The 24,372-nt window shown below is 49.3% G+C and overlaps 4 protein-coding genes across 6 annotated transcripts in view; 3 read left to right on the forward strand and 1 right to left on the reverse strand.

The window, feature by feature from the left end:
• The first annotated feature begins 2,747 nt into the window (after positions 1-2,747).
• On the forward strand, positions 2,748-9,557 carry GAL3ST1 (galactose-3-O-sulfotransferase 1). Its single transcript, XM_042441911.1, is given in 4 exon segments — positions 2,748-3,140; positions 3,143-3,289; positions 4,414-4,547; positions 6,073-9,557. Coding segments are annotated over 4 exon segments (1,449 nt in total). The 5' UTR covers positions 2,748-3,122; the 3' UTR covers positions 7,223-9,557.
• A 3,157-nt stretch (positions 9,558-12,714) lies between these two features.
• LOC121916620 (zona pellucida sperm-binding protein 3-like) lies at positions 12,715-17,470 on the forward strand. 2 transcript variants are annotated; one of them, XM_042441912.1, is made up of 10 exons: positions 12,715-13,220; positions 13,630-13,826; positions 14,089-14,201; positions 14,436-14,527; positions 14,763-14,943; positions 15,226-15,334; positions 15,754-15,845; positions 16,477-16,571; positions 16,689-16,811; positions 17,267-17,470. In XM_042441912.1, exons 1-10 carry the CDS (start codon positions 13,082-13,084, stop codon positions 17,449-17,451), a joined length of 1,326 nt encoding a protein of 441 aa, XP_042297846.1. In that variant the 5' UTR covers positions 12,715-13,081; the 3' UTR covers positions 17,452-17,470. The 2 variants fall into 2 exon arrangements, with proteins under 2 accessions (XP_042297846.1, XP_042297847.1); XM_042441913.1 differs by having other exon boundaries at positions 16,689-16,816; positions 17,267-17,417.
• Positions 17,471-19,228: 1,758 nt separating this feature from the next.
• LOC121916505 lies at positions 19,229-22,977 on the forward strand. The gene is made up of 8 exons (XM_042441673.1): positions 19,229-19,494; positions 19,891-20,064; positions 20,455-20,635; positions 21,070-21,178; positions 21,338-21,429; positions 21,721-21,815; positions 22,483-22,563; positions 22,683-22,977. The coding sequence occupies exons 1-8, from the start codon at positions 19,359-19,361 to the stop codon at positions 22,952-22,954; spliced, it is 1,140 nt and encodes a 379-aa protein (XP_042297607.1). The 5' UTR covers positions 19,229-19,358; the 3' UTR covers positions 22,955-22,977.
• Positions 22,978-23,413: 436 nt separating this feature from the next.
• The window catches only part of MTFP1 (mitochondrial fission process 1), a 4,820-nt gene continuing 3,861 nt past the window's right edge, over positions 23,414-24,372 (reverse strand). For both annotated transcript variants that reach the window (XM_042441675.1, XM_042441676.1), the window contains exon 4: positions 23,414-23,727. In XM_042441675.1, coding sequence (XP_042297609.1) covers positions 23,652-23,727 — 76 coding nt within the window. In that variant the 3' untranslated portion in view covers positions 23,414-23,651. The remainder of the gene's footprint in view (positions 23,728-24,372) is intronic.

Consider the following 24,372-nt stretch of genomic DNA (forward strand, 5'->3'; position numbering starts at 1 on the left):
TCATCATCATTTGCTCGCTACAGGGCACATGGGTTAGGAACTGGTTCTTCTGCTGGACTGCATGGGGCCACCCTCTCCTTGAAGGGTCATGGGGAGAGGAGGGTGACATGCCGTTGTCCGTCGTTCCATTTGTGTCCTCTTGTAACTGGTGTTTTGGTAGGGACATGGTTCACCCAGTACTTGTTATGGAATGACTATGTGGTCCGCCATTTGTTTTGAGGCTGCATGGTGGAGACCAGGCAGTACGCATAGGCTTGGTAGCAATAGGTCATGGGTTATTCTACGGGAAACCAAGCTGCATCTGAGGAAGGTGGCTCAAGTCCAGCCAGAGCAGAGCAGAGCAGAGAAATAGCCTTTGCTCCTTTCTCTATTGAATTCTTTCAAAAGGAGCTAGAGTGGACCAAGGGATAGCCAAGGTGACCCTTTTGTGCTATACCGCTACGACTCCTCCAAAATAAGAACTAAAAACCAGAGAGGAGAACAGTTATCTTTCAAAAACACATTGCAGCAGACTAGGCCCTGGTGCTTTAAAAAAAGCCAAAGCCTTAGGAAGAGCACTGGTGCAGCTGTGGCTCTTGGGGTGCCTGCAATTGGAAAGCTAAGCTTCCATCCCTTGTGTTTGGATGGGCCACCGAGATTCCAGGACAGGGCAGGTGGTGCCATGAGGTTCCTGGTGGCCCCCCTTGTGCCAGGCAAGTGAGAAATGGGCTAGCTTCCCTGGCCCCCAACCTCTCTTCCATCCCTTCTTATTGGTATCAGGTTCCTGGCTCTTTTCTATGGGTCACCGCTCCCTCCCGGGAAGGTCAGTGGGAGGCACTCGGATGTCAGCTGGCATGTCAAGAAGGATAAGGGAGTTTTGTTACCCGTTTCATGATCTATTTACAATTTCCATTCATTATTCATTGAGATGAGAATCTCAGCTGCATAATACACTAGTCAGCCAGCACCATGCAGCGCAGCCCTTCCTCCCCGGGCAGAAATTGGGAGGGCTCATAGAAAAGAAGGCTTGCTCTGGTTGGGCACTCTTGGTACCACAGAGAAAGTCTTTAAAACCCCGTATTTGGAATGCCATTGGAGAACCTTCCACAGCCGGTACGTAAATCTGAAAGTTTTGAGTCTTGGTAGGATGTGCACTTATTTCAGGGGAGCATTCTGAGTTACCCTGGAATATACTAGGGTTCCAGGCCTTCTGAGAAGCATCACGGAGCAGTGGTTTGAACATTGGGTGAGGACATGCTCTGCCATGGAAACCCATGGATGGCCTTGAGCAAGTCCTACTCTCTCAGCCTCAGAGGAAGGCAAAGGCGGACCCCCTCTGAACAAATCTGTCCAAGAAAACCCTGTGATTATGTCCCTGGTGACATGAAATCACACAACAACAACCAGAGCTTGTTGTCAAGCCTAGTAGGAACTTTCCTGTTTCTAAATGAGCAGATTCTGGCCAGCTTCATAAATGAAATGAGCAGCTATGAGAAAAAGGAATTCCATGCCTAAAGCAAATTCAAGAGTTCGAGAAATGCAAGTACCTAAATCAAGGTATGAAATGCCTGTTCTTGTTGTTGTGTGAATCTGTATCAACCTAGCAGTTCTTATCTGGCCAAGGTTCAGGGTTTCCCAGGTTGCAGCTGGTTTCAGTGACCTGGAGTGGTGGCCTGATGGCTTTTAAACAACAGTAGCAAAAACAACAGAATATTATATCTTACTTTGTACTGTATTCACTTTTAAATTAATCATGTCATGCTTTGTGATTTGTTGTGGCTGGCCTGTGTCCAAAATAAAGTATCAATCAACCCACACAAATTAAATTTCCAAGATGTTGGCTATGAATTGCCCTGGCGGTTTCAACACTCTCTGACCCCGTCTGCAAGGGGATGCCCTACATTCAGGCCAGTCCCATTGGCAAACTGGATCTGCCAGTCCATCTCCATGCGCAAAGACCAAGTTTCCTATCTCATTGTGCCCAAACGGCCATCATCATTACAAGTGGACCTGAAGGCTTCCAGCCCCCTCTTTTCTGCCCCAGATGGAGAGCAAACTCCTTTTGCCCTTTGCACTCTGTCTGCAGCCATGGAAGTAAGCTGAGCACAAAGGGAGAAAGTGGAAGGAGGAGAAAGAAACCGAGACATTTTCAAAGTAGCTGAAAAAGTGGGAAGGCAGAGGATTAACTGGGTCTCTCTCTCTCTCTCTCTCTCTCTCTGTGCCAAATTGGGAGGGTAAACATCTCACGACTTTAGGGGCATCTCATGGCAGGAGGACCCAAGACCTCTTCATCGTGGGGGGTGGGCTGTGGCTCAAAAAAACCAAAGGATGCCATGATGCCTTTGCTAATCTAAGGTGTCGGCAGACACTCTGCTTTTTGTACTCTTAAAGTTGGCACGAAATAGGCTGATTCCCCCTTTGCTCCTCTGTAGGCCAGAAGACCTTATGATTGGCCAATCTTGGCCTTTCTCTTTGTCTGCCTTTTCCTTCTCCTGGCAGAAATTCCAGACACATTAACTTGACCTTTTCTCCCTTGACTGGCAGACTGTGCTGGTCTGTGTGTTTCTGCCCGCATCGCTAGCTGGGAAAGGTGAAAGAAATAGCCACGAGATCTTTCCCTGCCCTCATGCCCACCGGGTTTCCAAGGGGACGGCACGGCAAATGGAAACCTCCATCCTTCAGGGGTCTCTTCCGCAAAGCGAGTAACTTGTTTCTGAGTGGCAGTGGTTTGATCTTCGTTGAAAATGTTTCCTGAAACGGTAATGGATAGGTTTTGAAACACTTTTTTTTCCCTAATGGTATGACCATTTGACTATCACTGAGCAAGGGATGGCGATCTCTGGCATTTGATCCAAGCCCATTGTTACGGCTTTTAAGAATTGGGGGACTAGCAAGGATGCTGAGCATCTCAGTCGAGGCTATCATTGTGAGCTGGTTTCAAAGGAGGGCTGCCAAGATGAGCCAGACGGCCCTTCCAAAGAGCATTGCAGTGTGCTCTAGCCTTAGCTAGCCGAATGGCCAGAACCAGGAGTGGGTCAACTGAAGCCAGTGGGGAGCCGAGAAGGGATTTGTTTCTCCTTTCCTAGGCCTTTGCCTTCTTGCCTGCCCACTGCCAGCCCTGCTCCTGCAAGGCCCCGGGAAGCATGTCTCCTTGGCCTGACACCCAGAGGACGGTGCCACTGCTGCTGCAATGCAGTCGCTTGCATCCGCTCCACCGCATCTGCTCCGGTACTCTCAGCCTCAGAAAGCACCAACCGTTGGCTCTGTCTGGCCGTCCGGCTTCCTGTGGGCTCCTGCAGGCCCTAGGCAGGTGCTGTAGACTTTGGATCTCTTCTGTCTCTCTTTTTGTTAGGCTGGAGGCTATGTGACCAGAGCTGGTGAGGAGAGAAGCTGGGCTTTGTGTTTCTGTGTTTGTGAGTGTGAGACAAAGACAGGCAGGCAGAGACAGGCAGATAGAGGCTGGATGGCCATCTGTCAATTGGGATGCTTTGATTGAGAGTTCCTACATGGCAGAATGGGGTTGGACTGGATGGCCCTTGCGGTCTCTTCCAACCCTATGGAATCTCAAGGATTCTATGAGATAGTCAAGGGGCAATGTTTGGGAAAGGGGGCTGTTGTGCATCCTACCCTGCTATCCAGAAGGAAGGGGGCGAACATGAACGTAACTGGAAATATACTAAGAGGAGGGTGGAAGAGGGTTGCATGAGATCATAGAATCATAGAGTTGGAAGAGACCCCAAGGAGGGCCCTGATCCAGTCCAATCCCATTCTTCTGCCATGCAGGAACTCTCAATCATAGCATCCCCATTGACAGATGGCCATCCAGCCTCTGCTTAAAGACCTGCAAGGAAGGAGACTTTGGGAGTGTATTCCCCTGTCGAACAGCCCTTACTGTCAGGAAGTTCTTGGCTAAACATCTGCTGGAGAAGAGAAGATTAAGAGGTGATATGATAGCACTGTTTAAATACTTGAAGGGATGTCACATTGAGGAGGGAGCAAGCTTGTTTTCTGCTGCTCCAGAGAATAGGATCCAATGGAGCAATGGATGCAAGCTCCAGGAAAAGAGATTCTGCCTCAACATTAGGAGGGACTTCCTGAGAGTAACGGCTGTTCGACAGTGGAACAAACTCCTTCCTTGGAGTGTAGTGGAGTCTCCTTCCTTGGAAGTCTTTAAACAGAGGCAGGATGGCCACCTGTCAATGGGAATGCTTTGATTGAGAGTTCCTGCATGGCAGAAGAAGGGGGTTGGAATGGATGGCCCTTCTTGGGGTCGCTTTCAACTCTACGATTTTATGATTCTGTGCTTTGACTGAGAGTTCCTGCATGGCAGAATGGGGTTGGTCATCTCATACGGCTCCCCAGGTGCATTATTTCTTTCCACTAACAACCTGCCATTTTTTTTAATCTGCCTCCCCCCCCTCCCAAAATTTCCAGGTGATGGCAATGCTGCACCAGGGGAAGAACTGGAAGTCCATGTGCAAGGGGCTTGTGCTGGGGACGCTCCTGACCAGTTTCATGCTGCTCCTCTACTCCTATGCCATCTCGCCCTTACAAGTCAACATGACCGAGTAAGTGAGCGTGACGCGAAAAGACTCACACCCGAGACTAAAAACACAGACGTTCTGCCACTGACAAGTTTTCAAAACAGATGATATGTGAAACAGAATGAGGTAGTCAGTTCCTGGAACAGTAGATCTGTAACTTCTGGTAAAAGATGGGGGAATTTGTCAATGGAGATGCTTTGATTGAGAGTTCCTGCATGGCAGACAAATGGGGTTGGACTGGATCAGGGCCCTTCTTGGGGTCTCTTCCAACTATGATTCTATGAATCTCTGTATAGTCTGCTGGACCACTTCATGTGCCTGCCAGTAGGAATTGCCTCTCAGTAACCCCCATCTTAAAAACATGTGTAGGCTCATATCAGGAGATAGTATGCACCTCAACAGTATATGGTTGGAGGTCCTTAAAGAGAGGTGGGATGACCATCTCTAGGGACTGATTTAGTTAGAATCGTAGAATCATAGTGTTGGAAGAGACCCCAAGGGCCCTGATCCAGCCCAACCCCATTTGTCTGCCATGCAGGAACTCTCAGTCAAAGCCTCCCCAGTGATAGATGGCCATCTAGCCTCTGTTTAAAGACCTCCAAGGAAGGAGACTAGACCACTTTCCAAAGGAGTGTATTCCACTGTTGAACAGCCCTTACTCTCAGGAAGTCCCTCCTAATGTTGAGCTGGAATCTCTTTTCCTGGAGCTTGCATCCATTGCTCCATTGTGTCCTATTCTCTGAAGCAGCAGAAAACAAGCTTGCTTCCTCCTCAATATGGCCTCCCTTCAGATACTTAAACAGGGCTCTCATATCACCCCTTAACCTTCTCTTCTCCAGGGTAAACATCCCCAGATCCCAAAGTCGTTACTCATAGGGCTTCATGGTTTCCAGACCCTTCACCATCTTGGTCGCCCTCCTTCGGACACATGGCTCCAGTTTCTCAACCTCCTTTTTGAATTGTTTTGCCCAGAACTGGACACAATATTCCAGGTGGAGCCTGACCAAAGCAGAATGGAGCGGCTCTATTAGTTCCCTTGAACTAGACACTATACTTCTATTGATGGCAGTCTAGAATCACATTGGCCTTTTTAGCTGCCGCATCGCACTGTTGACTCATGTTCAGCCTATGGTCTACTTGGACTTCCAGATCCCTTTCACATATATGAGTCTCCTTAAACCAGGTGTCCTCCATCCTATATCTGTGCATTTCATTTTTCCTCCCTTATATTTCTCATTATTGAATTTCATTTTGTTAGCTTTGGCCCAGCTTTCTAATCTATTCAGGTCATTTTGAATTTTGATCCTGTCCTCTGGGGTATTAGCTATTCCTTCTAATTTTGTGTCATCTGCAAATTTGATAAGTATGCCCCCAATTCTGTCATCCAAGTAATTGATAAAGATGTTGAATAGCAAACTGGGCCCAGGACAGAAGCCTGCATGTGGAAACGAAATGTCTCCACAAGAAGTGAAGGGTAACCAAGAAAAGTAGCAGGTGAGCCTCTTACGTATCCAAGGGACGATCTTGACTGCTGGACTTTCTTTTCCAGGACCCCGATCCCCTACTCTTGCTCTTCATACTCGACCCAGGCCCGGCTCCCGGCGCATGCAAATGGAAGCCGCGGCCCACCAGGACAGAAGTGCCTCCCCAAGCTGGACATCATGTTCATGAAAACCCACAAGACAGCCAGCAGTACCATCCTCAACATCCTCTTCCGCTTCGGGGAGAAGCGCCGCCTCAAGTTCGCCTTCCCCAACGGGCGCAACGACTTCTACTACCCCTCCTTCTTCGAGCGAAGCCAGGTGCAGGACTACCGCCCAGGCATGTGCTTCAACATCGTTTGCAACCACATGCGCTTCCAGTACGAGGAGGTGCGCAAGCTGCTGCCGGCCGACACCATCTTTGTGACGGTGCTGCGGGACCCTGCCTACCTCTTCGAGTCCTCCTTCCACTACTTTGAACGCATCATTCCCTTGACTTGGAAGATCTCAGGAGAGGATAAGCTGGCCGAGTTCCTGAGAGACCCTTGGCATTATTATGACCCCAGTGGGTTCAATGCTCACTACCTCCAGAACCTCCTCTTCTTTGACCTGGGCTATGATAACGCCATGGACTCTAACAGCCCCTTGGTTGACCAGTACATCCACGAGATTGACCAGCGCTTCCATCTGGTCATGCTGCTGGAGTACTTCGATGAATCCTTGGTGCTTCTCAAGGACTTGTTGTGCTGGGAGTTGGAGGACGTCCTCTACTTCAAGCTCAACGCCCGGAAGGACTCCACGGTCTCCAGGCTGACGGACGCGCTCTACCAGAAAGCCACCGCCTGGAACCTCATTGATGCCAAGCTCTACCGGTACTTCAACGCCACGTTCTGGCGCAAAGTGGACGCGTACGGGAGGGAGCGGATGGCCGAGGATGCGGCCAGGCTCCGCGGGGAGAACGAGAAAATGAAGAGCATCTGCATCGATGGGGGCCGCCCCGTGGACGCCAACGCCATCCAGGAGTCTGCCATGCAGCCCTGGCAACCCCTTGGCGAGAAGTCCATCCTGGGCTACAACCTCAAGAAGAAGATCAACAAGAAGCACCGGAAACTCTGCCGCAAGATGCTGACGCCCGAGATCCAGTATCTGACGGACCTGGGGGTCAACCTCTGGATCACCAAGCTCTGGAGCCGGGTGCGGGAGTTCCTCAAGTGGTAGAAGAGGAGACGCTTCCTCATCCGCGCCTCCAGTCCAAGAGAACAACCAGGTGCTTTCGTTTGCGTTCCCCTTTCCCTCCTCCGAAGACTCTTCCCTAAGTTTCCCGGTTAGACATGCTCCCATGCTGCTGCCATGTGGGAACGGACTTCAAAAATAAGTAAAGGGATGTCTAGGACCTGTGGCTAAGGAACAAAAGATCTCCTAGCCACCCGTTTTGACCTGGGCTTCGGCAGGTGGCATATCGAGGCCTTGAAGAAGATGGGAGCCCCGTCTGGGTTTGCAGTGCGGATTCTGCGCAACTGAGCCAAGCCAAGAGCAAAGCAAACAAGGACAGGCGGCGGCGCCGAGACACGTTTGCCGATTGCAGTATTTTCCTCTCTGTTTCCATCCTCCCCCTCCCCAACTTCTGTTTCAAATGATTCTGGACTGTAGCAGTGACAGAGAAATGGCTTCCAACTATTTTTCCTAATCCATGGAAAAGCTAAAAGCAGAGCAAAAGCAACTGTGTGTATCTGGGGGGTGGGTTACCTGTGCAGTGATTATTTTTTTGCAAGTATTTTCCTCTCTGTTTCCAACTCACCCCCCCCCCCCCAGTTACCCTCAACTTCTGTTTCAAATGATTGTGGACTGTAGCAGTGACAAACAAATGGCCACCCTGTTTTTCCTAATCCATGTGCAGTGATTTTGCAAGTGTGGAGTAACGCCTGCCCTTTTCTAAAGAGGCAAGTCGATGCATGTGCCACCTTCCCATTGCTGGATGGAGGAGGATGCATTGGCTGGGTAGCGCATTTCCGAACAGCTGCACGTCTCTCTATCCAGGCATCTTTACACCACAGACGTAAAGGGATTTAATAGTAGTTTCATCTCCTGTAGGGCTAAGGACCTTGAACAGTATTATTAGCAGCACTCTCACCAAATTACTTTGAGGTGCTTTGAGGTGAGGCTTCTCAACCTTTGGTCCTACAGATGTTTTGGACCTCCACTTGTTTGAAAAGTATCATCAGAGAGAGAGAGAGCTCTGTATGTCTGAATGTAAGACTACACAGGACTTGTAGGATGCTTGTAAGACTACACAGGACTTGTAGGATACTTGCAGGACTTGTAGGATACGAGTCCCAACTAGCATAACCAACCGTCAAACGGTCTGAGAGCCGGAACCCAGAACAACTGAATGGACCAAAGACTGAGAACCACGGTTTTGAGGGGAAAGCAACCACAGAGCAGCAATACAAAGCTATTAAAAAAGGTTTCCGGTGTAGATGTGCCCATATGTCACTGAAGCACTCCTATGTGTAAATGAGTTGTGACCATTTGCACGTCTGGACACATGAGTGACCTCCTATGTGAACACTTTGAAAAGTGTTGGGTTTTTATTGCATTGTCAAAGTTAACTCCTAAGAACCAAATCGACACAGTATTTTTGCTCCAGGGGTGAGTGAGTGGGAAACGGAGCTTTGAAACGTTGCTTTTTTTTCTTTCTTTCTTTCTTTCTTTCTTTCTTTCTTTCTTTTTTTTTTTTTTTTTTGGTCAAGAGCCCCCAGTTGTGTGGTGGTGTTTGGGACTTTTAATCCAAATACTCCCCCCCCCCCAAAAAAAAAACCAGTTATCACAAAATTTGAAATTATCCCAGGGTCAGTATGAAGGCAATGCAGGGGGAATCATGGGATTTCAATCAGGAGCCCATCCTAAACACAATTGGGGGTCATTCCAGGGTTAGGTAAATCCTCTTTCCCCCGAATTTACCTAACCCTGGAATGACCCCTGGTTGCGTTTAGGATGGTTCCTGGTTGCGTTCAGCGTTGTGCGATAAACAAACCTGAAACCCCACAATTGCCCCTGCATTGCCTTCACATTGCCTTCGCATTGACCCAGGGATAACTTCAAATTTGCTCGTGTAATAAGAGCCTTGCAAGTTCTGGTGGGGAATGAGTGTATTACCAAGCATGTCCTCGGATTTGCTTTTGTTCAGAATTGCACGAAGTTGCGCTCATGTGGTGCTGTGTAGAGAGTCCATTCTGCATAGGAAGTACTGTATATCAAGGTTGACGCAAGGCATTTTCCTTTGGGTCAGGAGAGATATCTCTTTGCTGGGGAAGACTAGTCCACTAGAAACCACTTCTTAGCAAACCCACCTTTTAATCACACTGTGGTGCTTATCGGTATCTGATCTGGAGCAGCCCTGCGAATGAGGAGTAAGACGCAGACCGGGTGCATCGGCGCTAGCTGCTCAGCGCCTGAGTGTTATGTGTTTGTATGTACGGTTACATCTGCTTATGCTGCCTCTCCTTTATTTGTAGATTTGTTTTGCTTAGTAGTTAGTAATAAGTGTTTTTTTTATATATATATATTTTTATATATATATATATATATATATATATAATTATTTTTAAGCAGCTTCAGCATTTGAGTAGTTTCTAAATGGACCAAAAATGTAGCCTGGCAATGAGTGACCTTAGGACTGACATACATCCCTCCATCAACAACCCAGTCAATTGAAACCATGTTTTTTTTACCTTATAACACACCCCCCCCAAAAAAACCCCACAGCAACAACAAGCATCCCAACTCTCAGTGTTGCTTATTTGTGCATGTGAAATCCCAGTCGCTAGTGACCAGGGCTTACTGGAGAGCAGTGGAAACCCTGTTGAATTAGCTGGAAGATCTCAGGTTGGGCCTATTCTGGGCCCATAACCCGTTTGTGCATTCACTCAACAGAGCCATCTTCCTTGCGTCTCTGCGACATTTCCAGCAGAACGTAGCCCCTCTCCTTACTCCAAACTCTGCCTTTCCTGGTGTCTCTGCCCCCACTGGTTTGAGGATCCCAGAATAGCTCTCTTCGGGGACAAGTGACTGGATCCGGTGAGGACTAGTGCTCTTATGGGTGTGTTTAGAGCATGTGGAGGTAGAGTGGATGTGTTTCAGTGTGCCTGAGGTTTCTTGTTGTCACTTGGAAAAGGACATCAGGGCGACTATGATCCATGCTGAGGGACCCCAGCTGAAGGCAGAGAGGATGCAAGAGGGTTGAGCATTAGAGCATTCTCTTTGCCAATAGAAGGAGGGCAGAGGCAGCCTGGAGGGGTGGTGTCTCATGGGAAAGGGAAATGGTGAACCTTACACACCCTAGGTCCAGGACAGGGAGGGATGACTGTGTGCGCATGACTCCCCAATGAGCGCGACGGCTGACATCCCCCCTCCACTAGCGCTCAGGCCACAGTGAAGAGGTTCCAAGTTGGGTCTCAGCATGCAAGGACCAAAGGTTGTGGGTGAATCGCTGGGACCCGAGCAGGAGCCACTACCTGTGAGCTGCCATCTGGCACAGCGGCAAGGTGGCAACCCCATTTCCCAATCTGTTGTTGAGATCCTTGCAGACCAGGACCAATATCCCCAAATTCCCTTCTTCTGCAAAGGGGTGGCGGCCTCAAACCCCAAATACTTGTGCTCTATCCTTCCCCGTGCATTAAGGGGAAAGAAAGCTTTGCCCGCCATATCACTGCTGGAAGAAAGCTCAGGGGTAGGACTGTGGCAAGGATTGAAAGAACCACACAAGGGACCCTGGATTGGGATGCCTCTCATCCTTTTCTTCAGCTCACCATCATGGTTAGGTTTGAGAGGGGTTCGGGAAGGCCAGTGCTCTGAAACCCAAATATCGGAGAGCCCCAGGAAAAAAGCTAGAGAAGTGGCATCCATGGTAAGGCTGCCCAGTGCTGGCTGGCGGTTGCTGCGCATGGGCATCCTCTTCTCCCATTCCCTCTGCCTCTGACCCACTTGGGTTCATGTGCACATGCTTCAGCTTCTCCATATGTCAAGAGCGACTTTTAAAACAAAACAAAAAAATCACCATAATTTTGTAAAATAAATTATAATGTATATCGGACTGTTTTTTTTTTTAATACAAAGATGGTTGAGTTGTTCCCGGTCTCGCCTCTGTGTTTTTGTCTCATTTGGAAGTGTCAGGTGAAAGGGGGAGAAAAGGGAAGGTTTGGGAGAGGGCCAAAAACACAACCCAAAGACACTGGATCCCATCCAATCTTGGGAGCTAAGCAGGGGCAGCCCCAGTTAGTCCTTGGGTGGGAGACCGCCAATGGAGTCCAGGTGCCGGAGGGGATCTTTCAGAGGGAGGGACTGGCAAAGACACCTCTAAGGACCCCTGGCCTAAGAAACTCCTGTGCAAAAATGAATGGGGTGGCCGTAAATCAACAGGCAACTTGCATGTACACCAGAAGCACACTACATACTATAGCTTCAAGTTGTTTCCAGTTTATGGCGATCTTAAGGCAACCTTATCATGTATTTTCCTGGCAAAAGCAGCATGTGGGACTTGGCCAAGGTCCCTCAGTTGGTTTGCGGGGATTCGAACTCTAGTCTGGCGCAACTTTCAAAGCACTAGGCCCCATTGGCCTCATGATCCCCCATCCCGTTACAGAATATGCAAAGAACCTGGCCAAAGTCCTAAGTGTCTTACAGATCCTAAGATGAGGAAGGCAAATGCAGCCCTACTGGTGTGTTTTTTACTGCAGTTCCCATTAGCCCTAGCCAATGATAAGGAATGCTGGGAGTTGCAGTCCAGCAACATCTGGAGGTGTTTGGTTGGACCCCCCATTTTGGTGGAAGGGAAGGCCAACTCTGCTGCCTACTCAGAAGTAAGCCTCATGGCATTCAATGGGATTTATTGCCATGGAAGTGTACCCAGGATTACAGCCACTTAGAGTTGCTGCCTTGTAAGTGCATTTAAGATGGCAGGCCTCCTATGCCCAGGATGGGAACCCTGCCACCCTTCAGGTATGGTTGAACTGCAAGTCCCAGCAGGCACCTGTGTTCCGTACTTGAATGTACTTCATAGAATCATAAGAGTTGGAAGGGACGCCCCCCCGAATCCTTTGCGATGCAGCAATGGCTCCAATAGTCTCCTCCTGTGCAAGCGTATGTGTGTGTGTGTATATATATATATATATATATATATATACACACACACACAATATTGCACACAGTTATGTATACACATATATAACATACAGTTTCATATATATACTCATACACATATATAAATATATATACAAAGTTATAACTTTATATGTGTGTGTGTGTGTGTGTTTGTATCTGTATATAGACACATACATAATATTACACACACGGTTATGTATACATCTTTATAATTGTATATACATACACGCACATATATGCATATATAATTATGTGTGTGTATAATTATATATATATATATATACACACACACACATAATATTACACATATGGTTATATATATACATACACACACATATATAATATACAGTTTTATATATATAGACACACATATAAATTGGATATACAGTATATAGATATAGATATATACATAATAAATGTGTGTGTGTGTGTGTGTATTTTTAATAGGTCGTGGAGGACACTTCTCATCATCCTCACAAGGCACAGCATGTGGGGGGGGGTCTTGGAGGACACTTCCCATCATCCCTAGACCATGCAGAGGTTGGGGGAGGTCTCCCTGCAGCCTGTCTGCGCCCTTGGCGCCCTCAAGCCCCTTTCTGGGAATTCCCAGAATCCTCGAGCCCTCCTCCAGGGCCATGGGCATCTGGGTTGGTTGGGGGTGATGGGAGTTGTAGTCCCAAACTCAGTCCCTGCACTCGCTGAGGGCGCCACCCCTTTCCCTGTTGTCCTGGCGCGCCCTCTGGCGGCAGCAGAAAGGGCGGCTTCTCCCCTCCAGGCTCCCGTTCCTCGAACGCCTTGCAGAGTGGGACGGGTCTCCCAGTGGTCATCTACGCCAGCCCAAACCTGGGCCTGATCCTGCTGGAAAGCAGTCCTATCCTGACCAACACCCAGCACCTGTGGCCCAAGGAAGTGGTATAAATGGCTGGGCCACAGCTGGGACAAGGATCCTGTCTTCCTCCGGTGCTGCAAGAGCAAAGGGCCAGTATGAGGTGGGATGCCAGGGGTCTGGGGGCCTTGGCCTGGAGTCTGGCGGTTGCAGTTGCTGTTGCTCAACGGGGTAATGTAGGCATTTTTCTCTGGGTTCAAGACCGGACCGTGGTTTCCTTGCCTTGTTTATTTGCATCCCCCCCTCCAGCCAGAGGATTTACAGTAACCTAAGTACTTCAGGTATTTGGGAACAGCTATAAGGAGGTCTTGGTGTAGACTGGGTAAACCCTTTGCCAAGGGACCTGGGAGTCCCCATTCTTCTGCCATGCAGGAACTCTCAATCGAAGCATCCCCATTGACAGATGGCCATCCAGCCTCTGCTTAAAGACCTCCAAAGAATAATAGAATTGTAGAGTTGGAAGAGACCCCAAGGAGGGCCCTGACCCAGTCCGACCCCTTTATTCTGCCATGCAGGAACTCTCAGTCAAAGCATACCCTAACCCTAACTCTTTCTCTCTTTCCGGTTCTTCTTTCCTTAGCGCCTGCGAACTCTGTGTTGTACGAATGCAACAGGACCAGCGTCCATCTTGTTGTCCAGATGGACCCTTGGGGGGCCGGTCTCGGTCTGGATCCAGAGTACTTGCGCCTGGGTAGCTGCTCCCCATCCTTCGAGGATCGCCGCCAGCGCCTCTTCCACTTTGAGCGCAACCTAAAGGAGTGTGGTTTTGCGCGGCTGGTGAGTAGGCCTTAAGACAGCGTAGCTCTATGGTCACCCTACAAATCTTTGGCTGCTGATGTTCTTGGTTTCCATACACCAGGGGTCGATCTCTTGTAAACTGCGGGCCTCTGCTTGCATAATTCCTGACTTGTTGGCCGCTTTGACCGGGCCTTTTGGGATTATCTGAAGTCCCAAAAGAAACGGAGGACCGACAATTGGGAAGCACTGGCCTTAACCCTGACTTCTTGAGGTTAACGTCTATCATCTCTGGTCCTTGCAGAGATCCGGCAGAACAGTTGAGTACTCCGCTCATCTGGTCTATAGGCCCCTATCCAGCCAAAGTGGACTCTACAACGGCCCCTTCGCAGAGAGAATCAACTGCACCACTTATGAGTAAGCCTTATGAGTAAAGCAGAATAGAGGGGCACTATTACCTCCCTTTACCTGGAACACTGTTGACTCATGTTCAGCTTGTAGTCTACTAGGACTCCTAGATCCCTTTCAAACGTATAAGTCTCTCGTTCAGCCAGGTGTCTCCCATCCTATATCTCTGCATTTCATTTTTCCGCCCTAAGTGCAGTACCTTACATTTCTCTGTGTTAAATTTCATGGCCTTTTGCCTTGTAGGGCACAGCCATGGGTTCCTGCAAAGGTGGCATCAGTGACCGGGCATCTCTTGGCTTCTAGTGGCCTCCTCTTCACAGCAATGTTCATGAAAGGTAAGGAGAAGCACCTTGAGGAACTTTCCCTCCCTTGATGCATGGAGGAGATCAACATTGACAGCAGTTAGGCAACCACTTCTGCGGTGCGTTTCTGGAACTGGTGGGAAACAAGGCCAAGGAAAAGTGCCGGTCTTGTGCTGGTCTTCTGTGTGCGCCCCTTTCCTATGCCATGGACCCCTTGGGCAAGGCGGGTCAATATACCCTTAAGTGATTGGCGCTGGTCTCTTTACAGAGGATTTCACCGCTCCGTCCGACTCGGCCACCGTTCTCCTGGGCACACAGATCCACATTGAGTTTGCCGTGCAGAACATCTTCCACCAGCCGCTGCAAGTTTTCGTAGACGAGTGCGTAGCTGCCACATCTCCCGAACTAAGCATGTTGCTCAGGAACCACACCGTCGTTGCAAACCATGGGTGAGCGTGCATTGAACGTGTTTGCGCTGGCATGCTCTTGGGCATAGGCTGGCCATGCATCACAATAGTGCTGTATGCAAAGTGTACCACTGCTGTCAGGCTCAGAGGATGGCAATGGCAAACCCCCTCTGGACGCACCTTGCCAAGAAAACCCTAAGTTGCCCTAAGTCAAAAATGATTCGAAGGCACAAAACAGCAAACATGACAACCTGGTTCATGCACTGGTTGATCTGACGCTGCTTTTTTGGGGGGGGTCTGGTGTGTATGTGTGTCTGTGTGCAGGTGCGTTGTGGATGGCAAGGTTGCAGATTCACAATTCCTCCCGAGAAGATCTCCGGATGCCCTCCGCCTCTCTTTGCAAGCTTTTGGATTTCTCGGTCTGCGCAAGGATGTAAGTACCTTCAATTAATCCCGTTGCATTTCCTAAAAGGAAAAGGAACTAGGATGGCAGAGGATTAACTGGGCCACAATGGGACCATTGGAGGATACGTGACATTAATAGTAACATGTTGACTCTAAGAAGTGGCCAGTACATTGACAGATGGCTTTGATGCATTAAAATAATGACAGGGATGATGGGAGTAGCAGTCCTCTTCAGCAGGGCCTGCCCTGACAGAAGCATAGAATCCTAGAGTTGGAAGAGACCCCAAGAAGGGCCCTGATCCAGTCCAACCCCATTCTGCCATGCAAGAACTCTCCATCAAAGCATCCCCATTGACAGATGGCCATCCAGAAGCAAACCAAGGACCAAACTGTGTGCAGGAGGGATTTGTGTGATCTCAGCTCTCCATCAAGGTCTCTCTTTTTCAGGTCTACCTTCATTGCTTGGTTTTCGCTTGGGACCCCAAAGTACCCACCGACCCCATGAGGAAGGCCTGTTCCTTTCGCAGAGATGTCAATAGGTAAGGATTTCTGATTTCTTCATAGAATTGTAGAGTTGGAAGAGACCGCAAGGGCCATCCAGCCCAACCCCATTCTGCCATGCAGGAAATCGCCATCAAAGCATCCCCTGTGAGAGATGGCCATCCAGCCTCTGTTTAAAGACCTCCAAGGAGGGAGACTCCATTACACTCTGAGGAAGGAGTGTGTTCCACTGTCGAACATCCCACTGTGAGAGACTATGGGATCTGTAGTTTGGGGAGGTACTTCAAATTGTCTCAAACCGGTGGCTCTAAGTCTTTGGCCCTCCAGATATTCTGGCCTTTAGCTCCCTTAAGTCCAATGGTTACGAATTCTGGGAAGTGAGTCCTCTGATCTTTAAAACAGAGGCTGGATGGCCATCTGTTAATGGGGATTCTTTGAGTGAGAGTTCCTGCATGGCAGAAGAAGGGGATTGGACTGGATCAGGACCCTTCTTGGGATCTCTTCCAACTCTATGATTCTGTGATTTCTTAGAGGTCTTTAAACAGAGGCTGCTTGGCCATTTGTCAATGGGGATGCTTTGACTGAGAGTTCCTGCATGGCAACTCTATGATTCTATAATCTATGATGAGTTGGCTTGGAGTGCTCTCATTGTGTCACCTTCCCTCTCAGGTGGCAACCACTGGACGATCCCACAAGTTCTGTGTGCACCTGCTGCGATTCAGTGTGCCAGGCATCTGGGTTTCGCCATAGGAGAGGCCTCAGAGGTATGATGCATAATGGTGTTGGTGGTGTGCAACTCCCAACTGGTCTATCCAATGCTCATGAATACTGGGAGCTGCATGGCACCCTCCCACTGGTCTTAACATTTTCCCCACTTTCAGGGGCCTTGATGGGGACCGACCCGCTGCAGTCCAATGTGGCGGTGGGCCACCTGACCATTCGGAAACCGTCCAGTTATGAGTGGGCTGCAAACAGTTCCTTTGGCCTCCGAGGGCATCGCAAAGGTAAGGTGAGTGCAAACTTTGGCTCCTTTGGAAAGGCAGGTTTGCAAAAGCACAGCAGAGGGGCAGCTGGGGGGCAAGCAGCGGGTGCGGAGGGCGTTTGCAACGCCGGGTGGTGCCAAACGTCAAAGCGAGATGTCTGTCTCCTTTTTCATGGGAGTTGAAGTCCAAAATGCCTGGTGCACCAAAGTTTGGGCATCACTGCATTAGGTGGCCATGCAGGATTTCTAACTCTTAAGAGAGGAAAAGATTGGAAAGAGGGACCAGTCTGGGAGAGGCACATTATCCAGCTGTCCATCGAATCGTAGAATCATAGAGTTGGAAGAGACCCCAAGGAGGGCCCTGATCCAGTCCGACCCCCTTCTTCTGCCATGCAGGAACTCTCACTCAAAGCATCCCCATTTTGACTCCACCTCTCTCCAGTTTATGAAGGATTTCTTTCTTTACTCTCTTGGCAGCTGGAGACCGAGACGTGATGCCGCCGGCCATAGGAGCGCTGCTCCTGGAGGTCACCGCGATGGCCGTCCTCTCCTTGGGCTACTGCTTCTACAACGGCTACCAGAAGAAGATACTCTGGCCCTACATTCGGGGGGCTGGGAAGCTGGCCTGTGGAAGTATCAATGCAGATGTGAAATACACTTAATAAATACTAATACTAATAATCCTTTAAAAAGTTACTATTTGTGTGTGTGGCTTTTTTCAGAGCTGAGATTGGATGGAGAAATAAAGTTAGATTTACATTTGTCCCTCCATATTCGCTAGGGTTAGGGGCACAAGACCCCCGTGAATATGGAAACACCGCAAATAACAAAAACATTGAGAGAGAACACTTCTCTAGGAATCTGTAGGACCTCCAGGGCAACTCTGTGGTCAACATCCGACAGACACTGACCATAGAGTTGTGCTGGAGGAGCTACAAAGGCTAGTAGAGTGTCCTCTCGAGGAATCTCTAGGCCTTTCCGTGAGTTAATGTTGACCATAGAGTTGCACTGAAGGAGCTCCAAAGGCCTAGTGAAGTGTCCTCTCTAGGAATCCCTAGGCCTTTCAGTGTGACTTTTAGTGGCATGGTGGCGCAATAATAGGAGTGTCCTGTCCATACAGGTGCAGCCATTTTGACATAAGCAACGCCCATCGTCCTAAGCTACAAACTTGGTCCTCCAGAAGGAGAGCAACCCTATTGGGGACAAGCTTTGTGATCCCAATCCCTCCAAACAAACAGTTCCCCTCCTCTTCTTTCTCTTTAAACCAGTGATGTCTAAACTCGGATCTTCCAGGTGTTTTGGGACTTCAGCTCCCAGCATCCCAGACCATTAGCCAACATGGCTGAGGCTTCCGGGAGCTGAAGTCCAAAACACCTGGAGGGCCAGAGTTTGGACATCGCTGCTTTGAACATTTAGATTTATGGTGCAATTGCTCATTGGCGCATCAGTGGAACGGCACTTTCCTGACTATAACTTTAAAGGGGGCCAAATGGGGAAAGGAGCCCCTTCAAAGCACAGGGTCACATCCACAAACTGGGATTTATGATTGGACTGGATCAGGGCCCTTTTGAGGGTCTATGATTGAGAGTTCCTGCATGGCAGAATGGAGTCAGACTGGATCAGGGCCCTTTTGGGAGTCTGCGATTGAGAGTTCCTGCATGGCAGAATGGGGTCGGACTGGATCAAGGCCCTTTTGGGGGTCTGCGATTGAGAGTTCCTGCATGGCAGAATGGTGTCGGACTGGATCAGGGCCCTTTTGGGGGGTCTCATCCAACTCTATGGCTCTCTGGCCTCTGGCCTCAGCATGCATCAGATTGGTGCTTTAATGCTCCATTTGCTTCAGGTGTCTCCGGCTTTGGTGGCCACAGGTGGGTCCAACTCAAGTGGATTTTCTGGCTGGAAGGCTACTTAAAGAGGCCGGAGGGCTGGTCAGCTTTGGTCATTTTCTCCCCCCCCTCAGTGCATCTGATGGCTTTCTGGAGGAAAGAAGTGGTTGCCCTTTGGTGGTGCCTGGTGTCTGCCGAGGTCCTGGGTAAGTCCAAGGGGAGCTTTGAGGGAAATCATAGAATCATAGAGTTGGAAGAGACCCCAAGGGCCATCCATTCTTCTGCCATGCAGGAACTCTCAATCAAAGCATCCCCATTGACAGATGGCCATCCAGCCTCTGCTTAAAGACCTCCATGGAAGGAGACTCCACTATCCTCCAAGGAAGGAGTTTGTTCCACTGTCAAACAGCCCTTACTGTCAGGAACTTCTTCCTAATGTTGAAGTGTAGTCTCTTTTCCTGTAGTTTGAGTCCATTGTTCTGGGTCCTATTCTCTGGAGCAGCAGAAAACAAGCTCTCCCCATCTCCATACATTAATCTCTGGAGCAGCAGAAAACAAACTTGCTCCCTCCTCAATATGAGATCCCTTCAAGAATTTAAACAGGGCTCTCATATCACCTCTTAACCTTCTCTTCTCCATGCTATGGCATTCTGCGCATGACGATTTGTTTGGGCATTTAATGTTTAGCCAGGATCGCTTTGCATGAAGGTTGGGAGTGAGCAGAAAACCCAGTTGTAAGGTTTATGTTTTGCTGTGTTCTTTGTGCTTCAGTTGCCCAGGTTTTGGCCCAAGACAATGGTGGCATCTTGCTGACCCGTGATGCCAACGCTTTAGATGCTGCAACCGAGGAGACGGGATGGTTCAAAAAATTATTTCACGGTGAGAGATCTTGCTCAGTTTTTGGGGAAAGAAATCCAGTGAGTAAGGGTTTAGGTTGTAGCTACCTAGTCCATGAGGCAGAGAGGGATGTCTTCTCCCAGGTGGAAGGTTTTAGATCAAAGCGGAAGAGTCTGGAAGAAGTATCCCATAAGTAACAATGGCCACAATGACACAGACTGTGGTTCAGATTACTATGTGGAGCATGTTCAGGAACTTCAGGTGGTCCAAACAGTTGCAGCCAGATTAAGGGCTATGGAGAACACGCAACTCCCTTGTTGCAATTCAAAATGGCTGCTGGGAGTTGCAGTGTCCCTGCGTTGGGAGGGTTACTGTAATGCAAGCTGTAGTTTGTATTTTGTAAATGTAGTCTCCATCTCTCTCTGTCCCGCTGCCCAGCCGCCAAGGGTCTGGTGTGGAGCGATGCGCCCAATGCCACCCAGCCTCCGCCGATTAGTGCCCCATTGGTCCTGAGCCCCCAAACCACCCAAGCCCAGGCTCATGCCCACTTTGCCCAAGACGATCAAGGCAAAGCAGTGGCGAAGATGAATTTCTCTCTCCGGGTCGTCAATGGTGAGTCTTTTATCCAGCCCCCCAGGACTAGTGCCAAAGGTGGCATCTCCTTTGGGCAAAGGGTCTCCAATGGGGAGGCAAGAGTGGCCATCGCTTCTGACTAACGGCAACCCTAAGGCTTCTCTTGGCCAGTTTTGTTTAGAAGGGGGTTTGCCTTTGCCTTCCTCTGAGGCCGAGAGAGTGGGGCTTGCCCAACGTCACCCTTTTCGTGGCTGAGCAGGGATTTGGACCCTGGTCTCCGGAGTCCCACTCCAACACTCAAACTATGCCTCAAACTATGGCTCTGGCAAGCGAATTCCTATTCGGTCCGTATATCCCCCTGAATTGCTATGAGGTGTGCTCTGTGCAAAGTCTTGAAGATACAGTGCATGTCACCTTCTCCCGCCATAGAGGACCTCGCCGTCGCTGCTGGATCTGGCATTTATGTTGAAGGTGCTGCCATCCGGATCGAGGCAAGAGTCCAGGCGGATGCCAACCTGTTCCCCAAACTGTTCGTCGACGAATGCTACGGGACCGATGCCCAACACCAAAGCCAGTCCAGGCGGGCCTATGTCATTGCGGATAACCACGGGTGAGTTGGGCGCTTCTCCATGAACAGCGGGAGACAGACTGGATAGCCCTTGGGGTCTCTTCCAACTCTATGGTTCTATGTTGGGTACCTTCTAACTCTCTGCCAGTCTTTGGTTCTGCCTCCGACATAACCCTGGAGGGAGGCCCATCTTCCAGTTATCTCTCTTGGGAGATGTAGTGTAGGGACCCTCTTTAGTTAGCCGTGGGGATGTGGAGTATTGACCCTGGGATGCTTTGGGGAGGGTTTACTACCTCTAATTCCAATGGGAATGCAATGGGAACTGATGCCTAGTAAGTGGTCATGTGATGCTAGCCCTGGGTCTCTTGGTCTCTCTGTGGCTTTCGGGGGGCATTGCATTGGGAAGGATCAATTCATTCTTGCATTGGGAAAGATCAATTCAATCCATCCTTTTCTGGCTTCGATGAACCCGGCAGATGCCTGTACGCCAGTGACTCGGACGCAACTTGGTTCCGTAAAGAGGATGAGACGATCGTGCTCACGCTCCGTGTCCCTGCCTTTTTGTCGGATGGGGAATTGGAGGCGGTACGTGTTCCCAGTTGCAACTGGAAGATGGTCTCCAAGGAAAGGAGGCTTGACCGCACCCTCTAATGGTTTGATAAAGGCAGGCTTAAGCCAACCAAGTAAATCCTTCCTTCCGAGGTCCAATTTCACAGCAAAAAATGTGTTTTTTCCTTCCTCCAGATCTACATCCACTGCCTCCTTACGGCCTGGAGCCAGAAATTCCCTACTAGCCCTGGCAAGAAAACTTGCTACTTTGACCGCATCTCCTCCAGGTAAGTTGGCAATCTTTGCATCAATACAGTCGGTCCTCCGTAGCTGCGGGTTTTGCAACCACAGAACCCACCATCCACGGCTTGGAAAATTCACCATTCTCTATAAGGGGATGTCATTCTATATCTAATACAACCTGAGCATCCATGGATTTGGGTACCAATGAGGGGTCTGAGAACCAAACCTCCATTCGCTGAGTCACCATAAGTCAAAGTTGACCAAAGCTGACTATGCTGGCTGGGGATGTTGGAAACTGTAGTCCAGTCAAGGTTGCGAAAGGGCTTCTCTTCCAGGTGGAAAAACCTCGACGAACCCTCCAAGGCTTGGGTCTGCGGCTGCTGCGACAACCATTGCCCTCCGGAGCCCCATCCGCTTGGAAGCGTTAAAGGTACCATTGAGTTTTGTTCCCTTTGAAGAGGAAAAGCGTTTGCAGATTCAGAGGCCAAGAATTGCTCGGTATCCCCAGCGTAGAGCCAGCATTGGACCACAACTCGAGGGACCGGGGTTCGAGTCCCTGCTTGGCCATAGGAACCCGTTGGGTGACCTTTGGGGCAAGTCACAGTCTCTCATCTTCAGAGGATGGCAATGGGAAACGCCTTCTGAAGAAACATGCCACAAATGCCTAGCAGTGTTCTCTCTCCAGGAATAGTTTCTAGGTCCTTCAGCGCAACTCTGTGGTCAAAGTCCGACAGACACTGACCATAGAGCTGCGCCGGAGCAGCTACAAAGGCCTAGTAGAGTGTCCTCTCTAAGAAAGACTGTCAACTCTATGGTCAAGTATAAGTAGAGTGTCCTCTCTAAGAAAGACCTGTCAACTCTAGGTCTTTCAGTGCCACCATAGAGTTTCACTGGAGGAGCTACAAAGGCCGAGTAGAGTGTCCTCTCTAGGAATCTCTAGGTCTTTCAGTGCCACTTTTAGTTAAAGTTGACCATAGAGTTGCTCTGGAGGAGCTACAAAGGCCTAATAGAGTGTTCTCTCTAGGAATCTCTAGGTCTTTCAGTGTGACTTTTACTTATACTTGACCATAGAGTTGACAGGTTTTCCTCTCCCACAGCGTTTTCGGGCGAAGGAAGGCTGCGCAGGGAAGTAGTTGGACCTCTCTTAGTGCGGAAAGAAGCCATCCCGTGGTTTGAAGGTGGGTTCCCCAAAAATTGCAAATTGGATTCACAGAGCACAAGTCCTGGGTCAAGTAATCCCTTTAACCTCCCCTTTGAAGCAGGAGGCCTTTTGCGTCTAACCGCTTTGCATTTCCAGGCCGATGCCGCACCATGAAGACGCTGCTGCTGGTGAGCGTGGCCTTCGTGGGAAGCTGCATCTTGGCCGCCCTCTTCCTTGGCGTCCTCCTGGCCCTGGGGTTGGCGCTTTTCCGCTATTCCCGCGCTGGCGAATGGCGCCGGAAGGAGCAGCATTTCCACGCGGAGCTGCAGACCGTGGCGGAGGCGCTGGCCATTGCGGAGGAGATCGAGAAGGAATCCACCTTGGATTACTGCAAGCTCAAGAGCGACGCTTCGGAGAAAGAGGACTGAGCAAGAACAAGTGGGAATAAATACCGCTTTTCCTTAGCTTGGGGTCTGGGTCATCTTTGCCCAGATATTGTTACTGCTTTTTAACTTTGCAGGGATGGGGGTTGATTTTTTTTTGGGGGGGGGGGAGGATAGGGCAGGTATCGTGCCAGAGGAGCAGAGGAGCTGAAAACGGCTCGACGATCCCAGAACATGGCTACCTTGCTTTACCGCTCCAGCAAAAAAAATTGTGCTGGGTTAAAGAATGTGTGATAAGAGAATCGAAATGAAGGAGCACACAACGCTGGTCTAGACCTCGCAACCCAAAAGCATAAAGTAGCATGGGCTGCCAAAAAACTAGAAGATGTTTCACATGGAAACATGGAAACATCCATTGCAAAGGCAGGTTTGCGCTCCTGGTGGGATTTGGATGACCGTCCCAAAGGGTTGTTTTAATTGATTGCTATCAGTTTAAACATTAAGGGCAGTTAATGTTTAATTTATTGCAACTTAAAATGTCTCCCCATCCACACTTGCACCCAGACAACCCAATTTCAAGACATAACATACAACATAATTCAAGACAGATCCGTGGCTCCTGCTAGTTGGATTCCAATGAATTTAAAACCCTGGATATCCAGGGAGAGGTAGAGGCCAAGGGAGCAGAGGCAACCCAAGGGCGGCCATGTGCTCCATCATCATCATCATCATCATCATCATCTCAGAAGGAAGTAGGGGGTTTCTCCTTCGCCTTGTAGAGTTTCCGAAGGCTGGAGTCCATCAAGAAATCCACCGACCTGTTAGATAGAAGCGAAGGTAGAATCACCAAAGGGACATTCTGTAATAAGCACCCAATCCCAGGATCAGGAGGTACAACTTTGGACCAGGATGCTCTATCGCAGTGTATGGTATGCAACTTTATATATATATTAGCTATGTAGCAGAAGGGTTAAGAAACCCTTTAAGTGAATTGCAAGGATGTCCGTAGCCCCAACTTGCAAAGTTGACACACAGCTAACAGTCCATTCTTATATGGTTTATTACTGGTAAATTACTTCCCGAGGCAGGTTCACTTGAGCCCCAAACACAGCTTTTGCCGCTCTGTTTTGAGGAAAACTTGACTTCAATCCTTCCAGTCTATTTAATAATACAAGCTCAGTCCAATAAATTAGGATAGAGCTGCAATAAGACAAAGAGACCACCAGATGGTGCCCAAGATCACCATAAAATAAAGAGACCACCAGACGGCGCCAGTGTCCAAGGATGCAATGACATAAGAAGAGCAACAGATGGTGCTAGAGTCAAGGCATGCTATGACATAAAAAGGCCAGCAGATGGTGTTACTGTCTAAGGCTGCTATGACATAAAAAGGCCAGCAGATGGTGCTAGGATCCAGGGCTGCTATGACATAAAGAGACCACCAGATGGTGCTACTGTCTAAT

Source organism: Sceloporus undulatus, chromosome 10, assembly GCF_019175285.1.
Source record: "Sceloporus undulatus isolate JIND9_A2432 ecotype Alabama chromosome 10, SceUnd_v1.1, whole genome shotgun sequence".
Taxonomy (NCBI): domain Eukaryota; kingdom Metazoa; phylum Chordata; class Lepidosauria; order Squamata; family Phrynosomatidae; genus Sceloporus; species Sceloporus undulatus.

Bases quoted from the DNA above. Each gene is read 5' to 3' on its own strand.
- LOC121916620 (XM_042441912.1), top strand. From the start codon at position 13,082: ATGGCTGGGCCACAGCTGGGACAAGGATCCTGTCTTCCTCCGGTGCTG. The intron at 13,221-13,629 runs GTAATGTAGGCA...TTCTTTCCTTAG, and splicing joins AGTTGCTGTTGCTCAACGGG to CGCCTGCGAACTCTGTGTTG. The intron at 16,572-16,688 runs GTATGATGCATA...CCCCACTTTCAG, and splicing joins CCATAGGAGAGGCCTCAGAG to GGGCCTTGATGGGGACCGAC.
- LOC121916505 (XM_042441673.1), top strand. From the start codon at position 19,359: ATGTTTTGCTGTGTTCTTTGTGCTTCAGTTGCCCAGGTTTTGGCCCAA. The intron at 20,065-20,454 runs GTGAGTCTTTTA...CTCCCGCCATAG, and splicing joins CTCTCTCCGGGTCGTCAATG to AGGACCTCGCCGTCGCTGCT. The intron at 21,430-21,720 runs GTAAGTTGGCAA...CTTCTCTTCCAG, and splicing joins TTTGACCGCATCTCCTCCAG to GTGGAAAAACCTCGACGAAC.